Source organism: Natator depressus, chromosome 1 (genome assembly GCF_965152275.1).
Source record: "Natator depressus isolate rNatDep1 chromosome 1, rNatDep2.hap1, whole genome shotgun sequence".
In the NCBI taxonomy this organism is placed as follows: Eukaryota; Metazoa; Chordata; order Testudines; family Cheloniidae; genus Natator; species Natator depressus.
The window spans coordinates 117,954,749-117,977,823 of NC_134234.1; the positions used below are offsets into that span (position 1 = coordinate 117,954,749).

Consider the following 23,075-nt stretch of genomic DNA (forward strand, 5'->3'; position numbering starts at 1 on the left):
TGACAATGCAGGCTGTGTCAGAGAAGCATGAAAAGCAGCCGTGGAAAAGGCTATCTAATCCATTCCTTTCTGCCAGTGCAGGAGTGTTGCCAAAGTATAGTCACTATTGCTTTGTCCAGTCCTGTCTTAAATAACCAGAGATAGAGCCTCCATGATTTCCCTTGGAAAGCTTTTGCACTGTCTAATAGATCTTACCTCTAGTAATTTTTTCCTCATACAGTTTTGCCTGAGTACTTCTGTCCTAATCTACATCCTGTTTTTACATTCCTGGACCTTTATTTGGAATAGTCTACATTTTATACTGAACTAGCATGGTAACTTTGTTGTTTGCAAAACTGGGAGTAGGATGAGACATAAGTCACTTTAGAATGCAAGCTTTGTAGTCCTCAAATTAGTACCTACATCTAAAATATGGATTTACACAATAGACTACAGTGGTTCAGTAAGCTAACAAAGGCAGTGTGTGAAAATGCATATTCCACAGCTTAATAAAATGCTTTGAAATAATCCTGTATAGTCAGCCAGTTCTAAGTACATATTTCCAAAAGCTTACCTGATGTGTTATCAAACGACCTCCCAAATAAATAGATGCTTTATAAGCTTTCGTGAAATATTTTTAACTCTTGAAAGAAAACACAAGCTACAAAAGATTGGAAGGGTGTGTCACAATTTGACTAAAGGTAAGAAGACCATCTGCTGTACATTATCGTATTGAATACTTTTATTCTGCTATTCCCTTTGCACGGACTTGCTGCTCCAAGGTCAGGCCTTACAAAGGAGGGTTTGTGTGATGTGTAATGGCACGATGGAGCTGCTCTTGGCCACTGGAGCGCCACAATGTAGCCAAATTGCACTGGTGAATCCAGCCCCAAAAACTTGTCCCCCGAGTCCTACAGCTCCAGCTTTGCTGGATATTGGCTACAGATATAAAGGCATCAAAGAGGTTAATTTATGTAGGGGCAGGAAATGACGTCTTCCTTTGATTTCTTGATAGTTTGGTTAGAAAATTATTACACATATACGTAATACATATTGCCGAGCATAATACGATGAAATCAGCATATAGTACTTAAATATAAACTAATTAGCTATGTGTGTTCAAGACAGGGACTGTCTTCCTCTATCTTTGGAAAGCAGTTGCCAGACTGTGGGCTCTGCCACAGTCTAAACAATAAATAAAAGTGTGTGAAGTTATAAAGAAATAATAAAATCTTAATAATTGTTTGCTCTTTGTAGCGGACCCAATCAGAGTCTCTGAGTGACTTGAGCTGCACCCCAGAAGAAGAGGAGCACGATGGAAGAGAGATGCTGACAGACTTGACATATGAAGTCTTCACCACCAGCCATCAGAAGTTGACACACAGCACAGCTGTGACAAGTGACGTGGCCTCCTGGCAGAGACCTGAAATGCCTAAAGACTTTCCCCATGGCTCGAGACACAGAGACGAAAGGCCTCCCACACAGCAGTTCACTTCTGAGTCTGCCATTGTACAGGAAGCCTCGTTACACGAGAATAATCCTGAGGGCTGCCAAACTATGCTGGAATTAACACATTCTAAGTCAGATTATCCTTCTCCTTTAGAGCCTAAAGAAAACGTAATCACCTTGTATCCCCCTCCGGATAGAGAAACACAAAGGGAAAAAGAGCCCTCGGGAACACTGAGTGTGTCCACCAGGAATGTGTGTGATGTGTCAGTTAATACTTTAAATCAAGAAAATAAACAGTTTCTTAATGGGTCTTCAGTGAATAATCTGCTGTCTGAAGAGGATACTTCAACCAGTACTGGCACTTTTTCTTGTTTGGGAGGGCCAGAAAAAAATGTACAGAAGGATGGTCAGATATCCATGGAAACTTCCTGTAATAAGGAAACAAAGAAGGAGTCTGCTGCATTGCCAGCTTCCAGCAAGCAATTACCTGAAGGGTCTTCTCAGCTCACAGACTCACCCTGTGTTTCCTCTGACATCCCACAGCCTGCTTTGTCATTGCAGCTGGGGTCATCTGCTTTCTGGTCTCTGGAGCAAACTGCGCCCACTCAAGAACTAGCTGCATCTGACAAGGAAAACAATCAGTCCCTGGGACACAGGGAGGCAATTTGGGGGGAAAAAACAGAGAAAGCTGCCAATGAACTCAGCACCTTGAGAAAATTTTCAGTGTCATCAGCACGGGAGAGACCAAGAGCTGGCAGCCTCCACCTGAAAGAAAACTCAGAATGTGAAAGTCCATTAAACGCCAAATTACCCCTGTCAAAAACCAAGCTCTCTTCAAGAAACGATAAGTTGAAAGAGGATGTGCAGGTGGGCGCAGATCTACAGGAGGAAAAAAATAGCATTAAAAAGCAGGTGTCGCTGGCAGATTCTGAGTCTGAGGTCACGGGCAAAGCAGCAGACAAAATGGTGGCTGGCTGTGTTTCTCAGGCCATTGATGCAATTCCAGTGGTATCCCAGTGCCAACCAGGCAGTGAAGATAAAAGTCCTTTTCAAGTAAAACTTAGATCCACTTCACTGTCCTTGAAATATAGAGACAGCTCTTCACCAGAATCGAAGGGGTTTAAAAGATACAGTGCAGAGATTAATTTAGAAAAAGAGGGATTGGCATCACTTCTAAAAGGTGAAAAGGCACAGATCAAAAAAACTGCTGATGTAAATATCAATGGCTCTGTGAATGACAACATAAAATCTAAAACAAAGTCCTCTGAACAGCTTAGCACAAAACCTCCATTGCCTAGGAAGCCTGTTTTGCAAAATGTAACTAATGCAAACAGTAACGTGAACGTGGAAAAGCAGGAAAAAGCCACTAAATCTCCTGAATCCAGAAGTAAAGACAGAGACTTGGAGAAAAAATCATGTCCTTCAAAAGTGCCTGGTAAGACTTCTGATACTTTATATAGTTGTCTAAGCTCAATTGAATTCAGAGAGGGTTTTTTTATGATCTTGAAAGGTATACTTCTCTTTGAAACAATGAAGATGACTTCTAGCAGTAACACATTCCTTACATTTGTTCCTTTGTACAGTTTACTAATCTGTTTGCCAAAGCAGAAGCATTGTATACATGCAGATGCAGTTTAATAGAAATGAAATGTTGCAACAAAAAATGAGAAATGAAACCTCTACTACTTCTCAAAGGGAAACAGAATGATATCAGCAAAAGTAATGTTTCAAAATCGTTTGAGCTGACCATATCTCTTTGACTTAATGGAAGCCATGCCAGATAGTCTGCAAGTTCAGTCTGCAGCAGCATCCCAGCTGTGCTAATGAAGTGTTACCCAGTGAAGTGGTATTTCTTTTCTAGTTCCAAACACTCGTTTTCCTGGTGATCACTGATAATGACTTAGGCCCAGGTCCTTAACTGTATTTTAGGTGCCGAACTCCAGTGAAATACCTTTGAGGATCTGACTGTTAGGCCCTGATCCTGCAACAAGCCCAGGACTCCACCCACACAGAGGCAAGTGCAGGAATGGACTCTTAATAAGAAATAGTGAAGCTTTCTGTAATGGCCAGGGTACTGGAAGAGTAGAGTTGCCAACCCTCCAGGATTGGCCTGGAGTCTCCAGGAATTAAATATCTTTAATTAAAGATTATGTCATGATTAAATCTCCAGGAATATGTCCTACCAAAACTGGCAACTCTATGGAAGAGCCAAGCTCTGATCCACAAACCTATTTAAAAGAAAGTCCAAGGGGGTTAGGGTACTGTGCAATATGTTAGAATTTTTCAGAATCATCCCTTCTACCAGAGCAAGATGAAAATATGACCCTGAATACCCTACTGGCCACAGTCTCGTTTCTCACTGAGATTTCTCTGGTAAGGTAACAGGAAGTCTAATGGAATTGTTGCACATTTTGAATCTGTGTATTTTAAAGTTTAGCAATATTTTTGATATTGACTCTAAAAAAGTAACTAAAGATTTTCACAACCAGATTTGTTGAAGTACAGAGATAGGTCCAAGTCTATATCTGAATGTGAACTTCCCCAGTTCAGTGCTATTTGGATTTTGTGGTGGTGTTTGGCCCGGTATAGAAAGACCTGAGACCCAACTCACCTATTGGCCGAAGTTCAGGTGTATGTGGCCAAATCAGATGTAGTACTGTGGTCCAAATCTGCTAAAGAGCTGATTTCTCCTAGGTTTAGAATGAATAAGGATTCTGTATTAAAACAAAACAAAAAACCCCCGCAACCAACAGACATTTTTAACATTCTTTTGTAAGCATATTTTAGAATACATGAAAAATTGTTGCCTGACGTGACATAGAGCCATTCAATCTGGTTAGATTTAACTCCTCTTTTTATCTGAAACCCAGGGTTTGCTCATGACAATTATGTAACATTTCATTGCTGTTGCAGTAAAATGATAAATAATCTTACTGGAAAACTTGCAGAAAACTTTACTGGTTGCTCTTTAGTTATAGGGACATTGACACTGAAAATCACACCTCTTTCTGAAAATGCTATGCTTACTAGTTTGCAACTAAAAGGACTGTAAATGAAAGAAGTTAAAGGGAAAAATTGTTTTCATTGGTTTCAATCTTCAGCTGTTGTAAATCAGTGTAGTTCTGTTGACTTCCAGGGAGCTGTGCCAATTTATACCAGCTGAGAATCTGGCCCAGCATTTACTTTGTGTATTTGACAGCCCTTTGTGTACAGCCCAGTTTCATGGTTTTGCTGATGGGCCTTTATACTTCCTATGTCACGCACTATTCTACTGACCACATTCTCAGGCAGCACTGGGGATGTTGCGGGAGCTCAAGTGCACGTTCTTCCCCAGTAATTCAGTAACAGAGCTGCTGCTCTTTCTCCATTTGGAACCAGGATGGTGTCTCCTTTTCCCAGGACCCCTGCACTGAGCCAGGAAGCAAGAGCAGCTGGGAGGATGGCCATGGTGGTCCCTATCTTCCCTCTCCAGACTCCTGCACCAAGCTGGGGAGAGATGAAAGCTAAGGGGGGGGAGGGTATACCTACCAGATTCCTCACTCCCCAGACCCTGGTAGTGTGCCAGGAAGCAATGGGAACCTGGTGGGGAAGCTGGAGATGGGGAGGCTCCCTGGAGCTGTTCTGCAGTTCCTGAAGTTGGGAATCCTTACCTCATTGCTGCTTAGGAGGCTGGCAAGCAAGCTTGAGTGTGTGGTTAGGAGTGGGGGTGGGGACAGACACATTTAGCGGTGCTGCTCTCAGACCTGTCCTCTCTCCCTTGCTGAGAAGGCCTTTATGGATATTAGCATGGAAACAGAAAACCCCTTATCAAATATTTTTACTGGCTTTTTTAAAAAAAAGTCATATAGTTGAAAAGCGTCTGTCAGAGCACCCGTTAAAAAATCAGCCAGTACAAAAGAATTCAAGTTAACCACATTCATTTAACAGGGAAAGAGCTGCTGGAGCTGCTGGATAGTGATTCCAAAAGTAACATTCTGCAGGTGCAAACAAGCCTTTCAGGATATGGATGACTCAGACCTCTGGAAGACTCATCCTTCTTTTTAACCGGGATATTGAAGGAGGTTTACTAATTGTCTAGCATGCTCAGCACATTATTTATTTATGGTCTCCCATAAACTCCTTTGAAAGGCTTTATCATTGCTTGCTCACTGTAAACAAGACGGGAATAGCTGGGCTAGGGTTACAAACGTATTTAGTATATGATATGAAATACTCATACAAGAACCCTGGACCATTTCACAACTGTATGAAACCGACTAAGCATATAAAAGAAGCCATCATGCTATTTTCTATGTATTCACTGAATAGCTGTGGGGGAAGGGAATAAATAGAATTGAAATGGCTTCTGACATTTTAGCATGAGCTAACTAGGGACAATGTTAGTTTAAATATGGAACAGACTGCTCTATATTGACCTGAGGTCCAGAGTGTCTCATTGTGGACCTTTCTCCTTAGAAATCTGATCATGGCACTGTTTGTCCTGGTATTGCTTATCATGTGACACTGGGTTGGCAACATTTGCTTGTGGATACGTCGTCTTCAGTAAGATATGCAGGCTGTGCCCATCCTCACTAAATACCCAGCGGTGGCTGGGTTTGGAAGGGACATTATGCAGCACCCACTGAAGAGGTGTAGCAGCAGGTGTGCTCCCCTAATGCCCTGAGAAGCTTCTGGGGCGGTGCACTACTGCATCAGCCACCAATGCTGTTCACAGCTTATAAGGCATGGCTGAGCTCTGGCCCCTGTGATAACCAATGAGAACAAATGAATTGATGGAGTAGTGTGCTGACCAGTACTGCAAACTGATGGCATAGTCTTCAGTTATTTTATACTGTAAAAAAGGCCTGCCCTCTACTCTCACCAACCTAGGAGTACATGCAAATTCATCATTCTCCTTAGCCAGTGGCAGAGACAACTCAAAGAGCTGCTATCAAACCCCTCCAGAACATAGCTCTTCAAAGGAATGTGTGGCTAGATGGACACAATCTGTTCCCAAGTATGCAAGGCCATCAGCTCTGCTCCTTCCCACTTGACACTGCATTGCATCCAAACCTCTGCTAGTTCTGGCAACAGGCCACTTCTATCCTTTAAGTTTATTAGACCTTTCAAAAGATGAGACACTGCTGGGCTGGAAAAGAGTGCTGGTTTAATTATGCTGAATAGGGAAACAAATTGCATCGTTATTATGATGAGGTGCAGTTCACGTTTCGTGTACAGCAGTTTGGAGAGAGTAAGATTGCTATGTTCAGTGTTCGCAACAGCAGCTTGGTCCCTTCCATTCAATTTAATCTCTAGATTTTTCCAGTTACCTGGAGAACTGGTATTAAAGTGTTTGGTAATGTTGGTGGCATGCTGACTCCACACCCAAACACAACCAGCAGTCAAGGCTACTAGAAAGGCCTGTGGAGGTAGTTGGGGATGGCTTGGTGGCTGTGTGCCTTTAAATTGAACAGGAAATGTTTTAAAATAGCGTGATTGCTGTCGTCTTGGCTGGCCCTGGGGACCTCCAGGGCTAAAAGCGTGAGTCTTTACAGCTTGAGCTAAAGAGCCAAGCTTCATGGCTTGGGGCTATAGCAGATTCACATCCTCTGTGGATCAAATACAGAGTGGGACAAGTGACACACACTAACCAGTGGGTCACAGTAGCAAAAACCGTAATTAGCCCTTGTGTGAATGCACATGTGAGGATGGCACAAGCAGACTTCTGCTGCCCATTGTGCTCCCCGTCTCAGAAATAGAAACAATGGAAGTCCCTGTGTCTAGGCACTGCACCGTCGGTGCACCCACAGTCACTATGCACCCCAAAAGAGGGGGGCAGAGGAAGAGAAAGGGCTACACTCTTCTCATGCATATTGGCCAACAGAGCAGGGCAGCTGTACAGGGTTGGGATCAGGCTGTATCATCCACAGGCAGAATTCCCCTCTCCCTCCTAGAGCTGCTGTTCGGCTCTGCACTCCCAGTGCCTGAATGCCTCTGTCAGGCCCTAACGTAACATACATGTTGACTTAAAGATTACCAATACATTTTGAAAATACATAGTTGAAAATCCATCAGCCATCTTCACCCATCTTCACTTACCTTCCAAGACCTGAGTTCAAGGTTCTGCTTTCCTCTGCCAGAGTCAAATCAGAGTTGAGAATCCAAGTTCTCTACTGTGATGACATCAGTTATTGCAAAGGGAACACAGAATCCTGAGTTGATTTTGGCAGCCAGGGCAAAGAGATTTTGAAATATTTGGGTTTAAAATCTACTGGCTTGTCATTTTTAAGTCAGGATGTGTTTTCCATTCGACTCTCATTTAGGATCTCCAACTATTTTTAACATCTTAACACCTTTTCTATCACCCGCCAACCACACTTAGAGAAAAAATAAACTACTTCTTTTATCTCACATGAATTGAATCAAATGTAAATAAACTTTTTGTTTATATCTTCATCTTCAGGGAGGCTAAATCCAAAGATTACCATATATACTCAATCATAAGCCGGTTCATTTATAAGCCGACCAAGATGGATAAGTAAAAATGGAAAAATTTTATGACCCATTCGTAAGCTGACCTTATAATTCCCACCTTATCTGGGGAGGGCCAGGGAGGATGTCTCTGGCCTCGCCGCAGGCTGCTTTGGCGGGCCGGGCAGTGTGGCCAGAAGCAGAGAGACTCTGGCCCCTCCTCTTCCCTTGTGGCTCTGCTGGCTGTGCTGCTTCTCCTTGCTCCCTCTGTTGGGGGGAGGAGCTGTGTCCCACCCCTTCCTCTCTATACCTGTTCATAAGCTGACCCCCTTCTCTGAATCTTCCCTTTTTTACTAAAAAAGATGCGGCTTATGAACGAGTATATACGATAATTACGTTTGTTGTGACATTTCTTTTCTTTGCAGTAGGAAGTAATCTCTCAGGTGCTTCATTGGCTGGTTCTTGCTCACATGCTCAAAGTCTAACTGGTCACCATATGTGGGGTCGGGAAGGAATTTTCTCCCACATCAGAATGCATGGCAATGACCTTGGGGTTTTTTTCATCTTCATCTGCAGTATGTGGGCGCAGATCGCTTGCTGGGATTATCTGGTTATATGTCTCAATCATTTCCTTGTCAACGCGGGGGCCTTCAACACTGGTGCACCTCAGTCCTTCCTGTTCTCTCCTGTGCACCTAATAGTCTAGTCTCCTGTGGACTGTAATACTTCAGTCTAATTTTGGATGTAAGGTTTACTGTGCAGTGCAGATGGTGGCCTGAGATGTACATGGGATCCAGCTGGATGATTTGGTGGTCCCTTCTGGCCTTACACGCTATGACTCTATTTCCATGGAGATGAATTGACTGATGCAGGTAGCAATAAAAATAAACACCCTCCAATCAGCTAAAATGTTGAAACACCTTATAACAGATCAGAAAGTCCCTATTTGTGGAAAAACAGCAATAATTCACACACAGCCTGTTCCTTCTTCCACTTAAGTCAATAGGAGTTTTTCAGAATTGAGCTCATGGTGCTAATACACAAGGAAATCATGTAATCTCCAGAAATAAGATTAAACATGCTGTAAAATGTTCAAATGATATGGAAGTCAAGTTTTCAGAATGCTTGCTGCTCCTGGGGGCATTCTGTGCCAAAAAATTAAAAATTCTGCACACAATATTTTAAAATTCTGCAAATTTTATTTGTCAAAATAGCCCTACATAATCATGCCAGTTTCAATTATTTTGATCATTTATTTCAAAATACCTGTCAGCAAGTATGTCTGTAACAATACAGAGACACGCAAATTCTCCCAGGAATACAGAGTTAAAGAAACCCCTATGACAACCCAGTTCCTGTTTCTCTGGCCCCTTCCCTCCACCCCCTGAGCCCAGCCTGGGAGCCAGACACCCACAACCCTTCCCTGACCCCGAGCCCAGCCACAGTGCCCCCCACAGCCAATACACCCAAACCTCCTTCCCTGCAAAGCCTAGCTGTGGGCCCCCCCTTGCCCATATACCCACACCTTTTCCCTCCCAGACACCCGCACCCTTTCCCCCCACCCCCGGCCCAGCTGCGGAGCTCCCCCTTGCCCAGATACTGGCTCTGCCAGGTCCAGCAGCCCCTAGTGGTGGCCAGCAGCACTGCAGCCCATTTCTGTGGGAGAAAGGAAATTCTGTGCGCACAACATTAATTTCTGCAAAATTCTGCATTGCGCAGTGGTGCAGAATTCCCCCAGGAGTAAAGGATTGCAAATGTGTTACCTCAAATATGTGATTTGTTTTAAATGTGCTATTTCCTTCTTTGGCACTATGGAGTGTTCAGTGTCTCGGTTGCCATCCTCAGACCCTGAACTAGCTTCATTTCAGTGAATTTTTTTTTTAATTTATCTATAGGAGACCCAATACTGCAGGCACATCACACAAAACTCCCATTAATGGAGTTCCACAGACACATAAGAATGGCCATACTGGATCAGACCAAAGGTCCATCAAGCCCAGTATCCTGTCCTCTGACAGTGGCCAATTGCAGGTGCCCCAAAGGGAATGAACAGACAGGTTATCATCAAGTGATCCATGCCCTGTCACCCAATCCCAGCTTCTGGCAAACGGAGGCTAGGGACACCATTCCTGCCCATCCTGGCTAATAGCCATTGATGGACCTATCTTCCATGAATCTATCTAGCTCTCTTTTGAACCCTGTTATAGTATTGGCCTTCACAACGCCCTCTGGCAAGGAGTTCCAGAGGTTGACAGCTCTTCACAGTCTGCCTGGGACTTAACTATCTTGAGTAGTTTTGTATCATCTGCAAATTTGCCACCTCACTGTTTACCTCCTTTTCCAGATCATTTATGAATATGTTAAATAGGACTGGGCCCAATACAGATCCCTGGGGAACACCACTATTTTCCTCTCTCCATTCTGAAAACTAACCATTTATTCCTACCCTTTGTTTCCTATCTTTTAACCAGTTACCAATCTATGAGAGAACCTTCCCTCTTATCCCATGACTGCTTATTTTGCTTAAGAGCCTTTGGTGAGGGACCTTGTCAAAGGCTTTCTGAAAATCTAAATACACTATATCCACTGGATCTCCTTTGTTCGCATGCTTGTTGACCCCCTCAAAGAATTCTAGTAAATTGATGAGGTATGATTTCCCTTTACAAAAACCATGTTGATTATTTCCCAACAAATTATGTTCATCTATGTGTCTGACAATTTTGTTCTTTATGATCGTTTCAACCAATTTGCCCGGTACTGAAGTGAGGCTTATTGGCTTGCAGTTGCCAGGGTCACCTTTTTAAAAATTGGCATCACATTAGCTATCCTCCAGTCATTTGGTACAGAAGCCGATTTAAATGATAGGTTACAGATCACAGTTAGTAGTCCTGCAATTTCACATCTGAGTTCCTTCAGAACTCTTGGGTGAACACCATCAGGTCCTGGAGACTTATTACTGTTTAGTTTATCAATTTGTTCCAAAACCTCCTCTAATGACACCTCAATTTGGGACACTTCCTCCGATCTGTCACCCAAAAAGAATGGCTCAGGTTTGGGAATCTCCCTCATGTCCTCAACAGTGAAGACCGATGCAAAGAATTAATTTAGTTTCTTCGCAACGGCCTTATAGTCTTTGAGTGCTCCTTTAGCATCTCGATCGTCCAGTGGCCCCACTGGTTGTTTAGCAGGCTTTCTGCTTCTGATGAATTTAAAAAAAAATTGCTGTTATTTTTGGAGTCTTTGGCTAGCTGTTCTTCAAATTCTTTTTTTGTCTTTCTAATTATATTTTTACACTTCATTTGCCAGAGTTTATGCTGTTTTCTATTTTCCTCATTAGGATTTATCCATCTACTAAAGGATGTCTTTTTGCCTCATAGGCCTTGTTAGTGGCCTATGGCCTCACACAAGCTTGCAAAAACACTTAAGCATGTATATCACTTTCCTCGCGTGAGTATTAACCCAACAGGTTTTTAAAATCTAAACTCGCATGAGGGAAGTTATGCACATCCCTCAATATTTGCAAGATCTGGGCCATCATTTGTAAAGTGACAAGGGATCCTTCAGAATGGATGGCATGATATAAACATACCATGTATTCCCTTTTGTCTCTTAGGCCTGGTCTACACTGGGGGTGGGGATCAATCTAAGATACACAACTTCAGCTACGAGAATAGCGTAGCTGAAGTCAACGTATCTTAGATCGACTTAGAATCGTTTACTTCACGTCCTCTTGGCGCGGGATCGACGGCCACTGCTCCCCCGTCGACTCCGCTTCCGCCTCTTGCAGTGGTGGAGTTCCGGAGCTGACGGCAGAGCGATCGGGGATCGATTTATCGCGTCTATACTAGACAAGATAAATCTATCACTACCCGCTGATCCAGCGGGTAGTGTAGACGTGGCCTTAGGATAAATGACTGTGCACAAACCTTAAAAACAACCCATCGCTGTAGGAGAACATTGTGTGTGCCTTTTGGAGCCACTGAAAAGTTATAAAAATAAAAGTAATTGACTTTTGTGTTGAGAAATTGTAGTAGGAGTGACATTCTGGAAAGGAATGCAAGGAAGGAGAGCGAAAGAATATATTGTCCAGAAAATCCAGGCTTTGAAATTACAAGAAAAGTACTTCTCTCTGTCTTTCTGCATAAAAAAGACTTTTTTTTATATCTAACTAGGATTGCATTAAAGCAATATATGTAGGAAGCTTACTTCTCTTCAAAAGAAGTTGTTTTTAGTTGTCTCAGACAATTTTTTGATAGGGCTGTTTTCCAAGAAAGCAATAGACTTTTTGATGTAGAGGTAGCAGTTTTCTCTGTAATAAACTCTCTTGGAAGGTCTATTATGGATCCAACCAAAATTTACAGCTCATGTTGCACAGCCGCTTAGAGGGGGGAAAAAAGATATCAGAGCTGCTTAGCAAAACCTTTCAGAGATGCTTAGTCTGATATGAAAGCATAAGGTGTGTACGCTGAGAGAAACACATGGTATGTTAAAAAACAAAGGGAAATATGTAGGCTGAGATATCCTAAATGTCATATACCTTATAAAGCCTGTCTTAAAGTAACTTGCTTATTTATGAATGAACAAAGATAAAGTAACGTGGAATGAAATATGCATCCACAAACAGTATGTTATAAAACAATGACCCTGGTCTCCTCCCCCCCCCCCCCCCCCCCCCAAAAAAAAAAATTTGCATTCGTTCTGAAAATATTTGCTTTTAAAAACATGCTTGGAATACATGACTTTGCTTGCATATTAAGGTCATGACTTTCAAAAAGGCCTCAAATTTAGTCTGACTTTGTACCTGCATGATGTTGTGGTGATGAATAATTATAGATCTATTTTACAGCCCTTCGATACGTAAGCAACTCATTTTCAGATACTTAGAGATCTTAGTGCTATAAAATACATCTGTAATTTTTTGTGCCTGCAAATATTTGTGGACACAAAAATGTGGGAGTAATATCTGAGGCTACCTCTGAAAAGTTAAGCCTTACAGCTTCAGTTACTTTTAGTGTTAGAGAAAATAATTTTCAAATATATGGCAAGTGATATAGGACTGCAGATGGATAACAGTGGCCAATGATTATTTAATCATTCTCTTTTTCCATCTCTTACGAATGTGCAAAATCACCCACGCTCACCTAGTAAATATGTCAACAACAAAAGTTCCTTTTTTATCTCAAGATTAGTTCTACAGGTTTAATCTTATTGTTCAAATAACTAGAGATAAATATATTAAAGAATAACCTTCACATAATGGTATACAGTCTGATCCTGCAGTCTTTATGCAGGCAAAACTCCCTTTGCCAGATCAGGCCCATAGTCTTGAAGAAGGAAGAGAAATTCTGTTTGAGAAAAGTTTGAAAGCAGACAAAGACCTGCAAATTCGGCAGATAACATTCCCCTTTCTAAGTGTGCTCTTGTAAAGCACTAGCAGAATTAAGGGATTCTCACCTCAATATACATGTGGCTGGCGGTACTTTTCCATTTATTGACACTTATTTCCAAAATGAGGGCATACTTCATTCAAGAGGAGGAAGGAAATCCCATAGTCCTTTCAAAACCCCATATGTCAAATTAGTTTTAAAGAAACAAATAAAAGATGCAGCCATGAGTGTGAACATATTCTGAATGACTGAATATGATTCTGAATCATCGCCCAGTGCCCTTTATTACTTGACAAAGTTATTCAATAACTAATTATTTTTAAATATCTTAAATGATTTTTTTCTACCCAGTGAAGCAACAAGCAAAGAATAGTACTTAGCATTAATATAATGTTTTCAATCCATAGATCTCAAAGTGTAGTCCAAAGGTGGGTATCTTTAGCCCTATTTTACAGATGGGGAAACCAAGACACAGGGAGGTTTCATGGTATGCCCAATGTCAGACAACCCATAGAAGATCTAGGAAAAAAAACACATCTTCTGACTTCCAATCCTGTATCCTGCCCACTGGACACCATGTCTCTCTATAAAGTAGAATGCACAAGTCTTGGAACTTTTGTGTGTTCTTCCTGTGAGTAATAAGCAGAAACAACAATTGAATTGTGCTTAAGACTTGATACCAAGTTTTACTGTAACTTGGCCTTAATTTAAAAAAAATTACTACCAAGGACTCTTGGCTCCACCGTGACTATCTCTATTCCCCAATCCGTTGACTTGCCACATCGCAAGTCATAAAAGCACATTGACAGCCCAATGACTGAAAGAGATAAGAAAGAAAAGTGTTATTCAAGGTGAATCAGAAGGCCAATGAACTGAGGAAAAAGGTGAGTGAAATATTTATTTTGTGGATAGCCACTGCATGCCATGGCTACTGGGCCTCCACTGCCCCTCAGAACCCCACACTTTTAAAGGAGAGTCTCAAATACTCTTTAGACCGCTACCTTATCCTCCCTTCCCCCAGCTTCCATTCTTTGTTGTATCCACCCATTGTCTTTTATCACTTGCATAGACTGTGAGCTGTTTGGGACAGAGACTCTTTTATTATGTGTGTAGCCTGTCTAGCCATCCCCCCCTCCAATGGGGCCTCCATCCTTCACGGAAGCCTTTGGGAAACAGGTATAATAAATAATCTGACACACTTGTCATGCTGCCTGCAGTAGCTCTTCCAAACTTGTTTGTAGAAGCGGTAGTAAATCCTGCACTGGCGAGGTCTCCTTTCTGAGTTGACAGTACTGTTCTACCTCTCTCTTTCCTGCCAGACTTGGCTTCTGTCATAGCAAAGACTATCACAAAAGCAAATGTATAGACTGGTTCCTTAAAACAGCCTCCTTCCCAAAGGATAAACAGATCAGCTATGGCTCCTACGAATGCAACTGTCACAACTTTGCCATCCAGGGTCAGGTCCATACAGATTCAGATAATTTCTTTGAAAAGAATTACAAAAAGCTGCTTGCCGTTTGTACGAGAGTGCTCTCTTCCCGTCTTTTGAGGTGATAGCTGCCCCCCAACATGGCTGACAGGGATGCTGAGTTTTTCAACCTTGAAGAAGTGTTATAAGAAGAACATAACTGCTTGATGTCATCTTCTCCTATTTATTTATTAACATTATTATTATGGTAACATCCTGTGATGGGGCGGACTAGACCCAGAGGCCACACCCTGTCCCAGAAAGGAGCCTAAGACAGTCTGCTGGCAGGGACCAGGGGAGCTGTGAAGGAGCTCCTGGCTGGCTGCTGGGACTGAGTAAGGACTGAGTCCAGGGAGGGCCACAAGAAGACTGTGTCTTCGGGGAGGAAGCCCTGGGGCTACAGCACCATACTAGGGCCAGGACAAGGTAAAGACTATATACTCTGGAAGGGGTTTTGTTCTGTCCCACATACAGTGTGTGTGACTTGGCTGGAGTGCTGATTCACTGAAAAACCACCCGAGAAACCACTGACAGGGGTCACCATAAACTAAACAATTGCACACACACCCAACCAGAAGGGGGTGCTCATGAGAGGTGGGTACCGCCCCATTACACACCCAAAGACACCAATGCATTACTATTGTGCTAGGCACTGTCTACACTAATAGCAAAAAACATGATCCAAGTATATACGATGAGAGACAGTAGATGCCTACAGACAAACTAACAGGAGAACAAGGTAACAACGAGACTATTATGTTTAGCACAATAAGCAGTGATCACAACATGTCAGCTGTCTAGTCATTGTAGATTGTTTTGAAGTATCACTTCAGAGGTGAGTTTTGAGGGCAGTTGAAGAAGGACAATAAGGTAACTTTGTGGTTTTTACAGAGAGTTTCTAGTGCCCATAAGAGACAGTCCAGGAGAAAGTACAAAAGTGTTTGAGGGAATTATGGCATCACTGGCAGCATGGAAGGAGATGTCAAATGCTCAATATCCTATAAGAGATGTTAGATCAGAGGCAAGCCATGAGGATCTTCAAAGTGAAGGCAAGTCATTTTTGTTTGATGCAGTGGGAGTCAGTAGAGGGACACAAAGGGGTGTGTGTGTGTGAGACATGGTTAGAGCGATGAGCCAGGAATGATCTTTGTAGCAGAACTTTGAATGGATTTAAGATGGCATTTGTCAAGGCCATAAAGAAGGAGGATACAGTAGTGCAGAGTGAGATGAGGGCCTAAATTAATGCTTTAGGTGTGTGGACAGAGAGGAAAGGCGCTGATCTTAGAGACACTCCACAGGAGGGAGCAGTAGGTTTGATACATGGCTTAGTCATATGTGTCTAGAAAGACAGCTGCTCAGTTTATACACCTGAGTGAGCAGGAGGATGGTGAGGGAGGATGGTGGCAGTGTGCATAATTACTGAAGTAGGGGAAGGGAGAGGGCTTGGGTGGAAAGATTAAGAGCTCATTTTTTGCCATATTGAGTGTAAGTTGATGGATGGACATCTACCAGGAAATGCTGAAGAAACAGATGGAGACTTTATTTTGGATGTAAGGTTATATGAATAAGTGATTTAGGATTAAACTTGCCACCTTGTCCATTACCACAGGGGTGCCCTCAACTTATTACGGGAGGGGGGTGGGGTGGGGGAATGGATGGTTCCCCTCCAAGTGCTGGTAAATGTCTCTTATCTGGGCAACCTCAGACGTTAATTGTTATTATTAATCATGTTTCTGATGGTAGTGCCTAAGGGTCAGCCAAGAACAGGCCCCATTGTGCTAGGCACCATACCAACACAGAGAAGTAGACACTCCCTGCCCTAAAGAGTTTATAGTCAAAACAGACAAGACAGACACAGGGTCGGGAAAGGTGTGAAAGCAGAGTGAACAATGTGATGGCAGCAAACAGCATGTTAGTGCCATGGGTTTTTTTTATTTTTTTTTTTAGTTTAGTTTAGTTTAGTTGGAGAGGGTGAGCAAAAGGGAAAGGGGACATAGAAGGGGATGAGGGGGGCAGAGCAGTGGAGAAGAGAGTAAGAGGGGCAGGTGTGAAGTGACTGGGAGGGAGGGAGAGGGTTGGAGCCAGTCAGCAAAGGGCAGAGAACGTCCAGTCAGATCTGTAGAAAGGTCTCTGAGTGCCCAAATGCCCCTGCTTTGGCTGCTTCAATGATGATGTAAGCGTTTATACAAAGTGGAACAGCTTCAGCCAGAGAGACTGAGAGAAACACTTCAGAACTGAACCCAGGTCTCCCATATCCCAGGCAAGTGCTCTTACCACTGGGCTAAAAGTTATTAGGAAGGTGCCACCATTACCTCTTTCTCCTACTTGTCTGGTGTTTCTTGCAAAACAAAAACAAAAAATCGTAGACACCTGACTCCAGGAGAAGGTTCACAGCTATGGATCCCAAGCAGAGGTAGGTGCCTCCCTCCACCCTGAATTTAGACATTCAAGTCCCAAAGAGGAGTGGGGCTTAGGATACACCTTCTCATTGGCATCTGCTGCTGGCTAGCCTTGGCAGGGAGCCACCTAGCATTCTGGCTTTTGTGGATCCCATTCTTAGGCACCTCTCTCTCCCTATTTGTTGTATAGGGAGCCTGGGTACCTAACTCAGGCTTTGTTGATTCTAGTGATTTTTCTAGGCACCTAAAAATTATGCAGTCTGTTTGTGAATCTGGGCTTTCACCTCGAGAGAGTGGTGAGAATCAGTGAGAGAATCACCTGGTTCCAGTTGTAGTAGCACTGTCCCAAGTTACCCAGCGGTTTCTAAACCTCTCCAGCACTTAGGCTTAAGAAGCATTAGACACATTTTGCTCTGCTAAACTTCCCTGTGAAATCTTCCTCACTTGGTGGTTAGTGGCAAACTGCCTGTTAAAAGGAATCTTTCTGTCAAAACCACAGTAGTGGTTACAGATACCAGTCATCTGGGCTGTGGGGCTCTGTGGGATGCAGGATGATTCAGAGGAAATGGTCATTTTGGGAGAAAAGAATGTATTAGAACATGGGGGCTCATGAGGCGAGCACTGTTAGCTTTCAGGGAGTCCTGCATAGTGAAACCAGTGCTATCCTGGGCAGATAAGCAACCAGGGCTGCATTATTTGAATAAACAGGCACCTGCAGTATTTTCTTGTGGGAGGAGTCTAATTTTGTTGGGGGAATCCAGTCACCTAAGCAATGATCTGAGCCATATTGCAATTCTCTCCGCAGAGCTTCCTGTTACAGTACTACTGCTGGCCTGGAGTTGGAGAGATTAATCCTTGTGCGTGAGAGCTTTTCCCTCTCAAATAGTTGACGCTCTATCTTAAGAGTTCAAGTACCACCACTGTTGGTTGGAGAGCATGGGAAATATTTTTCTTGGTGTCACTCCAAAGCCATTACCATTACCTCCTGCTTGCATTCCGGCATTCTGCATTTTGTTTAAAATTGCTTTTCTGTCAGAATCCCTCAGATCCGAGCTTCCACCCTCAGAGCTATCTGAGTAAGGGTGTCTGGGCATCCGGTTGACTCATGTCCCTTAGTGATCAGCTGCCTTCAGGTAGTGTCTCTTAACAAGCCCCCGGGTGAGACACCTCATCCTCGTTGTCTGGGTTATTCCTTCACTCCCTTGGAGTCCCTGTGGGCTGTACACCAGAGAATGACAACTTCTGACAATATTTTTCCTGGCTGCTGAGGTTTCAGTGAGAAGAGAGAGTAACAGTTCTGCAGCTCTGTGTTTTCATCTTTTCTTTCTTATTTTAGACAGTGATGACAATTTTTTTTTAAGAATTGCCCTTTTCTTCATTCCTGTCCAAGACCAATCATCTACTTTCACCTCTTCCGGGAGGTGTAATGCCCAGCTATGGACAGCCTTGCCTAGTGGTCAGGGCACGAGGGCTGCCTAATAGTTGGAACAGGGACAGCCATGCCTAGTGGCCTGAGTCAGGAGCCAAGTTATCAAACCTGGGGAGTGAGCCAGAGCCAGAAACCAGGAGCCAAGGGCCAGAGCCGTGTTCAGAAACTGAATGCCAAGTCCAGGGAGCGAGCAAGAGTCAAAACTCAGGAATCAAAGGTCGGAGCTGAAGTATCAACCAGAGCAGGAGCAGGGACAGGAGCCAGGAATGGGAACTGGGAGCAGGAATCGGGCACCAGGAGCAGTCTGGAGAAAGGGCTAGGAGCAAGGGGGAGCAGAGAGCAGGACCAGAACTACAGCTGCAACCATGGAATGCTATGGAGCAGCTGGGTATCCAGGCCTGTTGCAGAGTTTAAGTCTGTGCCTGCTGGAGTCTTCAGGCAATCAAGAGACCATGTTCTCAGCAGAATAAGCTAAGGGCCATGAGCAGGGGCTGGGTGGGTCCTTGGCAGGAGGTAATATTACTCAGGCTTTGCTCTTCCCTTTCTAACAACCAGGAGTGCTTCTGGCACACACTTGGTATCAGCCTGCAAAATTTTATCCTAAAAGAACCAATGGGTTAGGTCAGCTTAACTACATCACTCAGAGGGATGGATTTTTCACATCCCTGAGCGATGTAGCTGGGTCGACCTAACTTTTTAATGTAGACCAGTCTACAGTGCTGACACCAGAGGGGTGACTCTTCTGACAATTTACTGTCTGATTGCTTTGTTCCCCACATACTGTCTCTCTTTTGTCATGCTTGTCTTAATTGAAAACTGGGTTGCGTTAGAACACGACCCTGAGGAGTTGTGTTAACTAATACAGTGTTAAACATGACTTTGCAGGCAGTGAAGACAAGTCAGAGTAAATATCCTGTCCAGGTATTGTGCTTAAGCCTTTGGTTCCAGTAGAATTTACTCATGTCCAGAAAAAACTATGTAAAACACAATGGTCCCTGTAACACTCATTGCAACAGCAAGTTGAGCATCACAGTAGTTAATATGTCTGCAAGGTTGTGTTCTAACACAACCTAATTTTCTAGTGAAGACAAGTCCTACAGGACTGCCTGACCGCTCCCAAGAATCCCAGACGTTAGTACCAGAGACTGCAGAAGTTAGGATTTCCTCTGTAAATGTTGTTCCTGTATTTCATACACCAGTCTGAAATGGCACACTCTGACAGTATTGATTTTTCAGTTACTAGTGATACACAAGTGCCTGATACTTTAAGACTTGATCCTGCTGCCATCAACATCAATGGCAAGACTTCCATTGACTTCCTGTGTAGAGAGCAGGCCCACAGGTAGTTAGTGTTTTAGGGTTAGTGTTACTTTTCTTGTACCTTTTAAGCACTGTGAGATTAATTTGTTGTTTAGTTAGGAGTAAGCGCTATTTCTGCTTGATGGACCAAATTCACCCCTGGTGTAAGTGGGTGCAGCTATTTAAGTCAATGGAATTTCCACTCATTCACTTACCCCAGCAGTGAAACTGGCCTGATGCATTCATTTTTGTGGCTTTCCATTTTAACATTTCTCTCTTCTTCAGTGCGATGGAAGCATTGCCTTGGTATTTAGGAGAGAGAGAGAGAGCAAGATCAAGAGTGGTCAGCTGTTGTCAGTTTGCAATTGACCGTTGCAGTGTTGATGTAATTTGACTGGTGCTGCTTTTATCGCTCATATGACAGGAGTGACACGGTCAAAGATACAAAAGATACAAAGATACAGGAGCATCACTTACAAATAAAATTGTAATTTAGCAAAGTGAATAAGGAACAGTAATATCAAAACTCCTCAAGGGGTCAAAATAAAATGTTCTTTAATCACATTTTCTGTAATAACAAATCTGAAATGAGAAAGTGGAGAAGCTAAAATGAATTAAGGTTTTCTTTCAAATAACCTTGTTTCCAAATGAATCTGTCAACAGAGAAGACTGTGCCTTCCCCAGTGATTACAGCAGACTCTCCAGGAGGAACTGACAGCCAGTCCACACCAGCCTGGATTACTATAGCAAGACAGAAGCAAAGGGGCATGCAACAAGAGCCGGAGCCTACTAAAGAAGAGAAACTTGTGGCTCAAGACATTAAGTCAGACACAGAAAAACAAAATAAGGAGAAGGAAAGAATGGAGGTGCTTACAGGCAAACTTGTTTAATGCTTTTGTGTAAAATTGCTGTTGCATTCTTGGTTTGGATCAGTTGCTATTAAATAATTGTGTAAAAATCTAATTATTATTGATACTTAATTGCAAAGGCTCTGATCCTGCAAACACTTGTGCACATGCATAGTCCCATGACTACTCTCATGAATAATTTTACACATGTGAGTGGTTGTGGGATTGCTCCTTGAGTGTAAAATGCTGGCAGGATCAGGCCTAGCTTTGTGTATATATACACTGAAGTAAATTGACTGATGTGCTAAATTGTGCAATCCCTACTGAGGGAATCTGTTCTTTTTGTGTGTATTTAACCCCCCCGCCACACACACACACACACAAACACACACACACTTCATAGTAATCCAAAATCTTGTCAGTGATTTAAGCCTGACAGAGCAACTTGGTTTCAAAACTGCCTAGTCAACAATTTTCAGGGTCTGGAGAAATTAAATAAGGTAAAAATAACTTTTCTGTTTGACACTCAGTGACAATACCAAGATCTTGTGAAGGCCAAGTCTATAACAGGGTTCAAAAAGAAATAGATAAGTTCATGGAGGATAGGTCCATTTATGGCTATTAGCCATGATGGGCAGGGATGGTGTCCCTACCCTCTGTTTACCAGAAGCTGGGAATGGGCGACAGGGGATGAATCACTTGATGATTACCTGTTCTGTTCATTCCCTCTGAAGCACCTGGCATTGGCCACTGTCAGCAGACAGGATACTGGGCTAGATGGACCATTGGTCTGACCCAATGTGGCCATTCTTATGTTCTTATATATGTTCTTATGCTCTAGATTTTGGCTCTTTGTACTGTGATAAATCAGACTTACATGTGATGGTGACACTGGATATTAGCTAGCATTGCCTCTTAGAAAACTCATGTTAAATAATTCCTTACATGAAGCTCTCCTGATAGAAAGTAAAAAGAAAAGGAGTACTTGTGGCACCTTAGAGACTAACAGATTTATTTGAGCATAAGCTTTGAGGTTAGTGTATTGTATTCTAAAATTTTAAAATAGGCCTCTCTACAGGATGACAAACGATAAATAACGGCAGTGTGATTAACAAGAAATGTTCCCTAATGATGTGTCCAGATGAGATTATAAACCATAATAATGTTTCCACACGTTCACTACACTTAAAACATAGTGGGTCAAATCATCCCCTATTTGAGAAATTCCTTCCTAAGGGCCAGAAATCTCCTGATTTCAAGTTGCATTGTATCCTGCAGATTGTATCATGTGGACTGGTTCCATACAACAGCTAAGGGACACGATCCTTCTAGCCTGTAGGTACCCCAAGATCCTGCTGACCATAGGGCATGAAGCTCAATGCCACTGCACTGCTCCTGTTATCTCTGTCCCACATGGTAACAGGGTTCCTTCCAGAAACATACTACCATGGATTCCCACCACGGGGGAGTTTCACCGGACAGTAGGGGAACCCAAGGGAGAATATGCTGACGTGGTCAGCATTGCCTTACTTAAGGAAATCCATGAGGATCTGAAGGAAATTGTGCCTCAAAGAACATCTAATCCCAACCCTAGCTGCCTCCACCACCACAGAGTCCTCAACTCATTGAGTTGGGGAGAAGAAAGGGAAACCTACAGTAAAGCCACAACTCCTGCAGTGTGCACCAGAAACCATTTTCTGCCAGGCGTGGCTTCTCCCTATTCACATTAGCAGAGGGATGCATATGGCCGAGAATAAATTTGCAGTGAAAATAACAACCTTCTGCAATCACTGCTGAAAATAAGACAAAATACAGAGGCACTTTTTTAAATTGCAAAATTAGCGTCCTGGAAACAAATCTCAAAATGTTAAAGCTTTATGAACTGGTGATAACTTGAGTGAAATAAATGGAACAAGTGTGTGACAAGACTTTTCCATGGTTATGCAGAAGCATGTTGTTCACTCCTGTGTTGCTCATGTTCTTTTAAATTCCCACTGTTCATTCTCGCTGAATTATTTAAAACATTTCTATCTGCTTTTTTCCCCCAATGTAATTAGGGGTCAATGAAGCAACAAGCAAACTTCATCAGGAGCAAACCTTCACATTTAGGACCTAAAACTTCTTCTGAAGAACAGAGGAATGAGACAAAGTCTGACATGAACGAGCCTCTGCCAAGAGCCAACTCACTGTCGCATCATGTGCCTGGTATGAAAACAAATGCTAGAAATACTAATGTAGGCTCCAATCCTGCAGACTCTGAAGCATGTGGATGACTTTGCTCATATGAGCAAAATTGCCCATGGATCCAGTGTTTGCAGGATCCATGCCACAGTGACTTGTCTCTTTCCCACTTCTCACTGTCTGCAG

General features: G+C 42.9%; 1 protein-coding gene across 4 annotated transcripts in view; it reads left to right on the top strand.

Moving 5' to 3' along the window:
- CRACDL (CRACD like) overlaps positions 1–23,075 on the top strand; it is a 95,549-nt gene that overhangs the window by 67,666 nt on the left and 4,808 nt on the right. For 3 of the 4 annotated variants that reach the window (XM_074965206.1, XM_074965197.1, XM_074965216.1), the window contains 3 exons: positions 1,237–2,863; positions 20,524–20,726; positions 22,766–22,913. In XM_074965206.1, the coding sequence (XP_074821307.1) occupies positions 1,237–2,863; positions 20,524–20,726; positions 22,766–22,913 (1,978 nt within the window). The remainder of the gene's footprint in view (positions 1–1,236; positions 2,864–20,523; positions 20,727–22,765; positions 22,914–23,075) is intronic. The other variant, XM_074965226.1, reaches the window with a different exon arrangement.